Genomic DNA, 12689 nt, shown 5'->3' on the forward strand with positions numbered 1-12689 from the left:
TCATTGGTCAGTTAAGTGCAGATCTTTTATGCCAGAAACAAACCACCAACCAGTAAAATCATCAGGTAACACGTTGAAAGTGTGCTACTCAAGGGGACAATAAAGTTACATTCAAATATCTGTGCCATTAAAGGGATAAAAATGGTGCTATAGGGAGACGCAGAGGAGACGAATTGTTGAATAAAGTTGTAATTTTTTGTTTTCTTTGCACACAAAAAGTATTTTTTCGTAGCTTCGTAAAGTTACGGTTGAACCACTGATGTCACATGGATTATTTTAACGATGTCCTTGCTACGTTTCTGAGCCTTGATCGTGTAAGGATCCTTGCCGTCTAAGGAGGGTCAGAGAGCTCTCGGAATGCATCAAAAATATCTTAATTTGTGATGAACGAAGATGAACGAAGGTCTTACAGGTTTGGAACAACATGAGGGTGAGTAATTAATGACAGAATTTTCATTTTTGGGTGAACTAACCCTTTAGTCCAGATGTGTTATTGTTCAGGTAACTTGTATTTCTCTGCCATAACAGTTGTTGGCCTAAAAGAGACAACTGATTTATCAATAATTACATGATTCTGACTTGGATAAAGGACTCAGATGTCAACATAAAAATTACAACTTGTATACTCGGTATGTTCAGACTTTACATCCCATAATTACGGTAATTCCAACATGACGTGAATGCACCGCGAATATAGAAGACCGATTACTCCTACTTGCGGCAATGAATCCAGCATTGTGTAATTGTAAAGCTTGCATTGCCTGCATAGTAGAATATGTTGCGGCCTTAAAGTCACAATTGTTCGTACAATCGAGTAACCTGAATCAGAACAAAACTTTAAAAAGAGGGCTCCTGGGCTTTGAATACTGTAGATGAACACCTGAATCCTCTTTTAACTGACATGAAAGGGTAGCCTATCCAGCAAAGCCTTCTCAAAATTAACAATGATCTGACTTGCCATTCCATCACTTTCAAATAGAGAAATGCTTTTATGTGTCTCTGGGTCTTTGGCTTGGTCACATCAGGAGGACCCCGGCCGCTTTGTAGTGCAACCTTTAGCACCCTGCAAACCACTAGGTCCTTTGTAGCTGGGCAGAGGTGCTCTTTGACAGGGAAAGTTGAAAGCGTTCAACATGAAGAGGGGGATCTCCAAGTTCCTGCTCTTTGAACTGAGCCGATGAAGCCTTCCTTTTGGATATGTCAGTCCAAACCAGTGACGGGTATTTGAGGCATACAGGTTCACATTAAACAGAACCGGGGGTTCTTTACCGATATACCTGTGGACAACTTAATGTTTTTGGCTCTGGGTGTCTTGTTATTGAGTTTGTACACTTGTTAGCATTGTGGATGTGCAACCGAAATCGTCAGGCATGACTATCCTGCATGATCCAGATAGAACTTGACCATGTAAATGCATGTTACCAATTTAAAGAAGCCAAAGAAACCATTAAATCCAATCTGCACATGTCGCCCTGGAGTATCACAGAATGTGTCTTCGTTGTTGCCTCATATTAAACCTGTGGCATTTTTAAAAAGCGGTTTGACCCCTACTTGACCCCTCTGCTAATCATAGAGTGCTTGTCTGTCGCTCAGAGCATCCATTTTGAGCTCCACGCTCTTGCTATCACCAGAGCTTCAATCACAAGGTTCACTGGGGCAATTAAGGAATCAGTAGCAGGAATGAAATTTCATCTTATCTATCCAAATGTCAGCATCTAATTTAGTTTCCATCATGCAACTGCCAATCACTGAGAAGGGAGATTGGTTGTCTATTTTCCGTCTCAAGTCATGTAAACCTTCTGCTTTTTATTCTCTGCTTGAAATTGACTTTTTAGGTAGACAATAGATAAGTCCTTCATCCATTTCCCTGTTATCTCTTCTCGTCGTAGGGAGGTGGTACATTCGGGAAGGCTGGCTAAAGACAGTGCCCCCTAAAGGCACGGAGGCAAAACCCAAGATGTTTTACCTGTTCTCTGACATCCTGCTCCAGGCCAAACCATGCAGTCCCATACATCCTATGAATGGGGATAAGTTTGCCTGCCAGCGAATCTACCCATTAAAGGAGTGCACAGTGGATAAAGTCTTCGGCCACACCAAAAGCCAGGGAGGCCTTATTAGTGTAAGTTAGAACAGCTATATTTACAATTCAGATGGATTTATTCTTGTTCATAATTCAGTTCACATATTTTGGTATGATTAATTTTTATTTTCATGGATGTTCATAAATTTGAAGTGTGTTGTTCCTGACCCACTCACTCCACTAAAAGTCACGCTGCGCGAGTCAATGGCGTGTTGATGTTCACACTTTTCTTAGAAATCAGCTTACTATAGGCATGCTTATGATTGTCGCATTTTGAGGGATAATTGTCAAAAATATGTTTTATTAAAAATACTAACATTTCATCTCCGTTAAATGTGTCCACGCCAGAAGTAGACTGGGGATTTGGGTGAACTTAAAATGATTGAATGCACAGTACATTGGATATTATTGTAGTAATTATAATTGATTTTTAGATTCTGTAATCGATGCATTAAATTTTCATTGGTGGATCAATGCATTCTTACAGCCCCAAATATTTTTTTTGGGCAATCTGTGGAGTATAACACATTTTATCCATTAAATTTCCTCATAGGCACTCTTCAAATCCATCAAATATATTTGAACCGTATGTCCCTCCCCACACTTATTGTTCTCAGAATGACTTGATCTGCAAGTTAGCAAAAATGATCAATTTATCATTCTCCTTCTTGCGCTAATTACTCGAGTTCCTCATAAGGCTTCAAGTTTTAATGTCTCCACATGGCTTGATCTCTTTTCAGGTGCTGCCGCTGTGTGACAAATTGTCTAAACGATCTCCACACTCTCATGAAACATTCAGACGAATGTATCGTACACCACAAAGGCATTTATTCCATGTGGTTTAGTTGGTTATAAAATAGCATAAATCTAACTAATATACAATTATTACATATACATACTGAGATTCATACTCATTAACTACATAAATACAACCTAAAGGTGTAGTATATAATACTTTACAAGTTGTTGAGCATTTCGTAAGATTTAAGGGAGCTAGTGGTCTCAGAGCTACTAGACTATCATGTCGCAGGTATGCTTTTTTTGGCACATGGAATAGACCTAAAAAGGCCACCTGCTCTAAAGAAGTGTGGGAAGGCGCTCGCATCACTCCATCAGATTAGATCACAGATCCATCTCTTCCGCTCGGCCGCTGAATGCATCTTCCCGAAACCCTGTCAGTGCTCCGCACTCCTCTCCTCTCCTCCACCTGGGCCGTGGCCGAGGCTGCATATTATCTAATGGCTAGAAATGGCATTTCATTAGCCTGTTATCCCACAGAGGCCTCAAATGCATACTCAATAGCATTAGGTTTAATTTCTCATAAGGACACATTATTGATCCCGGTTCCACCCGCCTCCCACCTGGACTGAAGGGGAAAGAGGCTGTCAGCACTCTCTGGCCCCTCCCCAGCCGGGCCGTGAAGAATTAAAGCAAAATTAAATTTGACAGCTGGAAATGCCATGGCAATCTATATGCAAAGTTTGAAAGTAGTAGTAGAGGAAAATGCGCTATGAAAATTTTGGCTCCCTCTCCCCTATTCATTTGTCTAGATGAGAGAGTGTTTGTATACGGATAATTTCTTCCCTCCTTTTCTCTTTCTCTCTCATTTCCCATCTTCGCATCCCCCTCCCTTTTCGTCTCTCCATCTTCCTCTCGCGGCTCCCCGTCTTTCTTCCTCCACCTCCTTGAATATTATTCTGCATCCATGACGATTCCCTTTGATGTATAAATAATCAAGTGAAATTATGTGCGTCGAAGAGTGCTCCGCCGTTCGTATTATACAAAGTAATTTCTACCTAAGAGGGTCAGATTTGCTGACAAATCCCTAATTACCGCATCGCAATAGAAGTGGAATCTATTTGTGCATAAATCAGGCCACCCGTCCCCCCATGCGGCGGACCCCTAATATCGCGCTCCGCTTTGCCTCGCTCGCTGAACTCGGTAATTAGATAATACTTTTGATGATGGTACATTTGAAATCTTAATCTATTTAATACCTAATGAGAAACAAGCGCACCAGCCCCCCCGCCTCCTTAATATATAACCAGAGCGTCATTGCTTTTTACCAGGTGTCCATTAAAGACCCGGCTCCACTCATCATTACGATTCCGTCCCCAATCGTAATAAAGATTAGGCCTGATTATTGATATGCTGTCGGTAACTGCTGCCGTTTCCTCCACTCCGGCGGCCTCAGGTAAATGTGAAAGGTCATTTAATATTTTCAAGGCCCCAATTATAATCCACTCTAATGGGTCCCCATTGTAATTATTCTGAGGATAAAGCCTCTGCCTTTGTTTGGGGTTGGAGGGTTCCCGTTGTCTTGTTTGACATGTGTAATCTAGCAGTAAAGTCTCCTCCGTGCGGATGAGTGATGGTAATTGCTGTTGACTCAAGGATGAGCCATCTGACGGGAGGCGGAGAACGTGGGCCGAGCTCAGAAAACTTGTCCTCCAAGTGCAGATCATTGCCAAATTAGCAGCTGAGAGCATCAACTGGCACATCTGTGCGCCTTTGGGCTCGAGTGCAGAACGTGTTGCTTCCTCTGCAGCTCCTTCATGGTTCTCATTTTCGTGACCTATTTTGCATCAAATTGAAAATCAAATCATTAAACGCATTAAATTATCTACTAATGTTATTGACGATGTTCTTTAATGTTTTGTGAGGTGGATTAAGTTGTCTCACCTTCAATGCTAAAATGTTAAAATTCATCTCAAGGCCAGTTAAGCCTTTAAAATGCCTAATTGTGGCCGTTCGTCCTGTACATCTATAGGCTATATGCCTGAAAAACTGAAGTCAGTACTGTGAATCATAAGATCACAAATGTTTGAGATTTTGAGACCATGGTCCATGTAAACACTGGAGGCAATGCTAACAAACTAGTTCATGGACGCCCTCTAGTGATCCAAAGGAATTATGTGCACAACAACATGTGTTGGTTTTTTGAAAGACGTTTTTACCATTTTCGAGATACGTTTCAGTAAAAGGCAATATAATTTCATTATACCTTAAATATATGTGAGTGTACATGGTTTAATAAATTTTTTTTTTTACACACACACACACACACACACATATATATATATATATATATATATATATATATATACATACAGTGTATGTATGTATGTATGTATAGACATATTGGTGTCTTGGCTTTCCATGCCTTTTTGCACCTCCCTTTCTTCATGTGTTCAATACTTCTTCCCTGTGTCATTCCATTTTATTACACATAGCTTAATTTCTGAATTTATTTGTTTTGTTTTCTTTATATGTATGGATTACTTGGGTTGATACCAACATCTGGTGAAAATTTCATGTCAACAGCACCTTTAGAAATATATTTACTGAGAAAAATGGTGACGGGTATATATATATATATATATATACAGTATATGGTATTTTAAACCTTTTGTTCTGCATGTTTGTTGACTTTCATGTGGTTGACAAAGATTTTTCAAATATTAAGAAGCAGTTTTGTTAAAATATATAATGCCAACTTTTAGAAATGTTTGTAATTATTTTAATGCAGCTTTTTTTTTCTTCATTATAATATCAGGACTTCGCTGATATTCTGCCCCACAACAAACTTGAGTTTATCAGAAGTTATTTTTAATTCTGTAATTAAAAGCATGGTCATCATAGAAGAGATGTATTGCATTTTAATGCATTTCTGGATAAATTATTATATGATATGAGCATCTTTCATTGATCCTTATGCCTAAGAGACAAATGTTTGATCAGATGGGAAATGCGAGAGAAAGAGAAAAGGAGGGAAGAAATTATCCGTATACAAACACTCTCTCATCTAGACAAATGGTACCACCAAAATCACCACTTTTCAGTGTCCTTCACCAGGTTCTATAATACATAAACTCTCATTCTGTCAGGACCACTATCGTCAAAGATGATTGACAATTAGCATACAGTTTGGATTGGCGGTATGGTTCTGTTCTGGGCAAGAAATCCCTGCGCATCCATGCAGCTTAGCATGGATGAGAGCAGGGAGAGCAGCCTCTTCCTCTAACTGAATATTTTCTCTCTTCTAGTTGACCTTTGCCAGGGCCAAACTGCTTCTAATGTCCGATGATCAGGGGGACATTAATGATTGGTACCGTAGCCTCTGCTTGGCTATTGGGTGAGTCTATCTGTCCACATGGGGATACTCAAAAATCAGCTCCTAAAAAAACCTAAACTTTTTAGGTTACCAGCCCTAAAATGTCACTCCACCCAGGTTTTGAAGTTAAAACATCAACACCGCTCATAATCATCAGCCTTTTATGCTGTAGTCAGTGTTAGCATAACATCAGTGCCCTTTACTCTCTCACAGGACCTGAGGGCAGGGCGATGGTTGACATGGGGCGAGCTCGTCACAGGGGACAGTCCCAACTCTCAAGGCTAGGCTAATTAGTTTAGCACTATCTGAGTGATTGGGAGGGACAGGTCACCTCGTGCCATCTTCATGGGCGGGTGGGGGGAATTTTGTAATTAATATTCTGATGATTGTGTATTTTTGTGTAAGTCCTGCCCTTTAATTATAATTATTTTAATATTAAAACATTTTAAAATAAAAAAAAATTTAAATTTTACCCTCATTTTTATTTTTTTTTTAAATGCATGTACAGTGGGTACGGAAAGTATTCAGACCCCCTTAAATTTTTCACTCTTTGTTATATGTGATATTTCAGTTTTTCTTTTTTAATAAATCTGCAAAAATGTCAACGATTCTGTGTTTTTCTGTCAATATGGGGTGCTGTGTGTACATTAATGAGGAAAAAAAATTAACTTAAATGATTTTAGCAAATGGCTGCAATATAACAAAGAGTGAAAAATTTAAGGGGGTCTGAATACTTTCCGTACCCACTGTATATTATTTTTGTTTTCTTTGAATTCAGCTTTCTATATTATCAAGACAGCTGTATTACCTTGACATTTTTGACTGTTTGCCACCTTTAAAAAAATCTAAATTATTTTTAATTCAGAAAATTACATAGAAGAGGTGTATTCAAGTCATTGCATTAATAATGTGAATTGTTTGTTAAAATGTCATGCATTGACCGTTATGCCTAAGAGACAGATGTATGTTCAGTATACATTTTGTCCTCGTTTTATTTTTTATTTTTTCCTTGAGGTCCAGAAACCTAATTTAGGGTTTCCATAATTCTTAGGCTATTTTGCATCTTCTCTCTGACCCGTATAATTAAACAGGTAATTTTTCATTACTTTGCTGCACTCATTTATTACTTGCTCGCAGGTCCAATATAATTTTTAAGCATCCAATCCTTCAACAGGTTTAATAGAACAGGTTCACAAAACAATCTGCACTGGCATACAGTGCATAAAATGTTAAGATTGGACTGAAAAAATCAGGGACCATCTTAAATATAAATCTAAACTCCTGGATATGCAGTGCTGTAGGTGCTACACAAGGCCTCGGACAGTCATTATTGCAGTTTAGTTTGAATAAATGTTCTTTTTGAGTTCTGAAAGTTTAAACAGTATGTTTAAATAGTGTTTGTTGACTCAACTGTTTAATTTAATGTTTAACAGAGTTTTATGGTATTGCAAAATGTATCATTATTTGCCCCCTTTAAATTGTGGGATCCATTACTCTTGTGTCCTTTTTTAATTACCTTCATATTTGACACAAGCCATGTCACCGATCCGTGTCACATGACTTACAATTGCCTTTCTGATTCTATTCGTTCCCCTCCATGATTACCTGTAATGCAAATGTAATCGTTTCCTTTCATGAAACACTATCAGATTCCCGTTATCGATACAGTATTATGTTATTGCTATTGCTTGTGGTTGGGAAATATAATCCATGAGCTTATTTTCAGTTGTTGCATACCAGTAATCTTAATGCCACTGATTATTGACTTGAAGCAAGACCACAAACATATCGAGGCCCTTAAGGCCGTCTGAAACTTAAGAACACATCATTCCCTCCAATTTCCTTTGCCATATGCCTAGAAATCAACAACTAAATCAGTGATTCAAATAAGTTATATATAATATATTTTCCATCTGAGTGGTTTTAATTGTAATATTTGTGATGTTTCTTTTTCCTCACTTGAGGAATATTGTAATACAAGATGAATATGGTTTAGGTTTCACCCACATATATGCAGATACACACCAATACTAGTTGTTGGCCAGGGGACTCAATCAGTTTGCAATCGATGGTTTCAGTGACATGAGGTGAAGGCGGCTGGAGCCATATGACAAAACTGAGCGTCTCTCATCGAGGCAGATCCGCTCAACTCTATGGTCAGATAGACGTCTCCTATACAAACCAAATACTTCCCTTTCATGTCACCAGAAAAAAACACACACAAATATCCTGTGCTTTAGACACAGTGTCTCCTGTGTTGGATCAAAAAAGACGAAGGAAATGATCATTGTGTTTTAGAGGACTATAATTCAGAACATTTTTGAGTTACTGTAAGGTGTTATATTCACCTATAGTTTTGATTTAGTTACTCTTTCCCGGATTCAAACACTTTTCTTTCTTTCTTTCTTTCTTTCTTTCTTAACAATATTAAAAGAAATACTTACTAATAATGATAATATGAAAACGGTGTGTTGTTGTTTTTATTCCCTTTTTATATATATTTTTTTTCTTTTTAAACATTTTTTTTAGAATTTTCATTCGTCTACTGATTGATATTGAATCTTAAAAATATTATGTACTGTTGGTCCACAAGTCAAAGACCATAGTGAAAATATATATTTTTTTTACTCATTTATTTATATTTTATTTTTTGCATTAATCAATAATGCATATAATATGCATTATTATTATTATTAAAAAATATATATATATATATATTTCTCGGTTTTTGTTTTTGTTTCTGTTGCACACATTTTTATGCCACTTTCTTAACCCTACAATTCATATGTGTGTCTAAATTAAATGTTAAATGAAAATATTTTTATTTTTATTTTATTTTTTATAACAAGTAGTGTTATTTCGTCCTGTAATTTCAGCCCCACATACTGTATACATTTTAAGGGGGAAAATTAAGCTGCATTTTATATATATATATATAAAAAAAAAATGTTCTTTTTTTTTTTGGCTCAACTGTACCTCTAATGCAGCAAAGCTGCACACAGTCATACCAAAAAATTGCTAAAAATGCAAATAACATGTTCAAATTCAGTTGTCTCCATCAGTTTGTGAAAAGTAGTTAATACTTTTTTGGATTTCATCTCAAAACCGCAGTCGTGAGCTAGAACATTTTTTTTGATACAAGGTACAAGTATAACACGTCTCAGTGTAACACGAGCTGGAGCTTGAAGAGGTGGTCTGAGTTTGTCATCTGTATTAAAATGTCAAGATTAGCATCAGGTATGACATGAAAAGGGGAGCTAATGATGTAGTTTCATACTCCAGCTTCTTGATTCTGGTTTAAATGACTGATCTTAATGTCTTGCCTGGTTCGGTTGATGACGGATGGTCTCGTTTTCCATCCCAGGCAGCTGAAGTCAAAGAATACAGTGGTGCACAGGAGAGACGAGCTGCGCAGGAAGCCAATCAGATCGGAACCAGACAGTCAGAACACTCCAGAACTGCAGCAAACACGTGGAATAAAAAGAACCATGGTCGGTTGTTGTTTCATGTTTAATTACAATTAATGTTAAAAAAATTAACAACTAATATTATTAGTTAATTAGATTATGCATAGGGTGTTTTAAAGGCTGAAGCTTTTCTTTTTTTACCAAATTAGTATTTTAGTATAATTTAATATGTAATTTAACCCCTTATGTGCCACCGGCCCACAGGTGGGCCCAATGGCGCTCTTTTTTTTTGTTGTCTTTTTTCTCTATCACATATTTTAGTAATCATAAATTATATATCATTTGAAAGCTTAAAACCTCAGAATTCATCCTGTGAAAACATTTTTAAATCAGACATTGCTTTACCATGGAAATGGTACTTTAAAATCTTTTAGCAGTCTCCTCCCCTTAGTGGGTGGAGTCAAGTGTCATAATATTACAAAATGTATTACGGTCTTTTAGAATCAAAAGTTATAATCTTGACAAAATACATATATTTGGAAAGGTCTGAGTCTCAAGATTCCATATTTGGTGGTTATTTTTTGATAGAAGTAATATTGACAGAGAAATTTAGACCTTCGTGACAGAAAAATGCATCAACAAAAATTCTACAGAGTTTGGATGGCACCCGGTGGCTGTTTGTGGTATAACGCCCTAAATAAAATCTCACAAGAACCTCCATTTTTTTTTATATCAACTTCAAATTTGGAACATAACTTATTTAGAAATAAGGCTTTAATTTTATATACATTTTGGATTCAAAAATATTTTGTAAAATATTTACTTTATACACGCGTAGCGTATACACTTAAGGGTTAATATTTATTTATGTATGTTTGAAAACATTTTATTTATTACATGGTTTGAAAGGTTAAATCACCTAAAAATTAAAATTCTGTCATCATTTACTCACCCTCAAGTTGTTCCAAACCTGTACGAGTTTCTTTCTTCTGTTGAGCACAAAATAAGATAATTTGAAGAATGCTGGTAACCAATCATTTGATGGTAGCTATTGACTTCCGTAGTATTTTTTTCCATTCTATAGAAGTCAATGGCTGCCGTTAACTGGTTGGTTACAAGCATTGTTCAAAATAACTTATTTAATTTTTTTTTTTTTTTTTTTGTGCTCAATAGGAGAAACTACACAGGTTTGTGTAGTTACAGGTTTGGAACAACTTGAGGGTGAGTAAATAATGACAGATTTTTCATTTTTGGTTGAACTATTCCTTTTAAATTAGATTTAAAAACCAGACTTTTAGACTTTTGTACACCACAGTTCATAATCTAATTTAAATATTTTTAAAAATTATTATTATTCTTGGGATTAGAAATATAAACTTGTTTATGAAGGAAAAAAATATGTAATATTTATAAATATTGTGGGTAAAAAAAAAGAATATTTAAATAAATAATATAATACAAAAATGCAGAATTCACTATTTCTCATCCACTAACCATTTAAACTAAATTGTGAAATTTTATAATGAATATAAATTCATTACAAAAATCAGTTTTCATTGTTAATCTAATCATATAATTTATACTTATTTAAATTTTATATCATTTTTATTTGTATTAATTTATACTGTATGTTTTTACTTTACATGCACTTAAACATCTGTGGTTTCTCTAATGCAGATGTTGGATGAAGAGGTTCGGGAACACAGAGAGGGTCATAGCAGCAGTTCCATCCCTTCAACTGGGGAAAGCGGCTACAGCGCCACCAAGAGGCTGAAGCCCAATCAAGCTCCTCCTGCAAGGTAGTTTCACGGCATCACTTCATGTTATCAGACTGACAGAACAATACTGTTCCATCTCTGTTATCTTAACCAGTACAATATTTACCCAACATTTGTAGTACACAGCTTCTGTGACAATTCTCTTTGATGGTCTAAAGAAAACGTATTTTTATGCTGTGTGTATATAAAACATGTACCTGCAAAAAATTTGAATAGCATAATAACGCTCACATTGTTAATGCAGACCACAGGAGTCTTCTGGATCGAGCTGCGTCATACTGTGAGGAGGTTCATGTTCTGAAAAGAGCTGAAAGATCTGCCCACAGACGGAAGGAGCAGAGGTGATTTAGGATGAATGCAATCTACATCTACTACACACTGCTGCATTTTTTTCCATATGCCAAAGAATATACTGCAATGTAGGCTTATTGCTTTTAAGCATGTTTACTGTTCACATTTTAAAGGTTTTTATACTGAGATGTCTTACTATTTAAAATGCAGAATCACTCAGTTATCACCAATAATGGGCAAAATCTAACTATAAAGAAATACACAGACACAAAAACATCATGTATAGTAACAGCATATTTATCTAGTGACACCAACTCTGAATATATATCACTATAGTGCAACACAATGCTATTATTAGCACATTTTTAATATGAAATCATTTAGTGCAATAAGATTTTTTGGTTTGCATGAGATTTTGCTCTGTTATACACTGGAACAAAAGGGAAAACTGCTTTTATATATACGGAATGTTGTTTTAATTATACTCTGCAATATAAATATTTTTTGTCTGCTTGTTTTAATCAAACTTTTACTGTTAGATCCATTTAGTGGTGTAATTGTTACTAACTCTGCTATACTGGTCAATATTATATTTTGCATGTGAATGAATAAAAGCTCAGTGATTTGCTCTAAATATTGACACGGTCTATTAAACCAGCAGTTTTAACTGTTCATGCTCTGGTCAACACTGCCCTCTTCTGGAACATTGCTGATCTCTCAAGTCTCACATGCATTAAATCCAATGCTAGGCTTTAAGTCTGGAATTGAAGTCTGTTAGAGAGAGTCGTTGTAACATCAGCCGTAGGTTTTTATTGGAATACGGGTATATTTAAGTATTATTAGGTCTCTATTTGTTAATTAATGTTTACTGTAATTGTTTATAGTTATTGCCTTGGTTTCCACATTCATGAAAAACCTGGAAATATAAGGGAGTTTGAAAACTGATTTCCAGGTCATGATAAAGTCAGAAATTTCTATAGTAAATTATCTGTGTTCCTGTTCTTCTATATGAAATATTA

At 36.1% G+C, this 12689-nt stretch overlaps 1 protein-coding gene across 7 annotated transcripts in view; it reads left to right on the plus strand.

Annotated features, from left to right (window-relative positions):
• The window catches only part of LOC107655603 (rho guanine nucleotide exchange factor 39-like), a 100818-nt gene extending 88336 nt beyond the window's left edge, over positions 1-12482 (plus strand). For 5 of the 7 annotated variants that reach the window (XM_016443161.1, XM_016443159.1, XM_016443158.1 and 2 more), the window contains 5 exons: positions 1890-2119; positions 6127-6215; positions 9559-9685; positions 11279-11400; positions 11624-12482. In XM_016443161.1, coding sequence (XP_016298647.1) covers positions 1890-2119; positions 6127-6215; positions 9559-9685; positions 11279-11400; positions 11624-11663 — 608 coding nt within the window. In that variant the 3' untranslated portion in view covers positions 11664-12482. Of the gene's footprint in view, positions 1-1889; positions 2120-6126; positions 6216-9558; positions 9686-11278; positions 11401-11623 lie in introns of those variants that run through there. The other 2 variants (XM_016443156.1, XM_016443163.1) reach the window with 2 other exon arrangements.
• Positions 12483-12689: the final 207 nt, after the last annotated feature.

The sequence above is a fragment of the Sinocyclocheilus anshuiensis genome, unplaced genomic scaffold, assembly GCF_001515605.1.
Source record: "Sinocyclocheilus anshuiensis isolate Anshui unplaced genomic scaffold, SAMN03320099.WGS_v1.1 scaffold916, whole genome shotgun sequence".
Lineage (NCBI taxonomy): Eukaryota > Metazoa > Chordata > Actinopteri > Cypriniformes > Cyprinidae > Sinocyclocheilus > Sinocyclocheilus anshuiensis.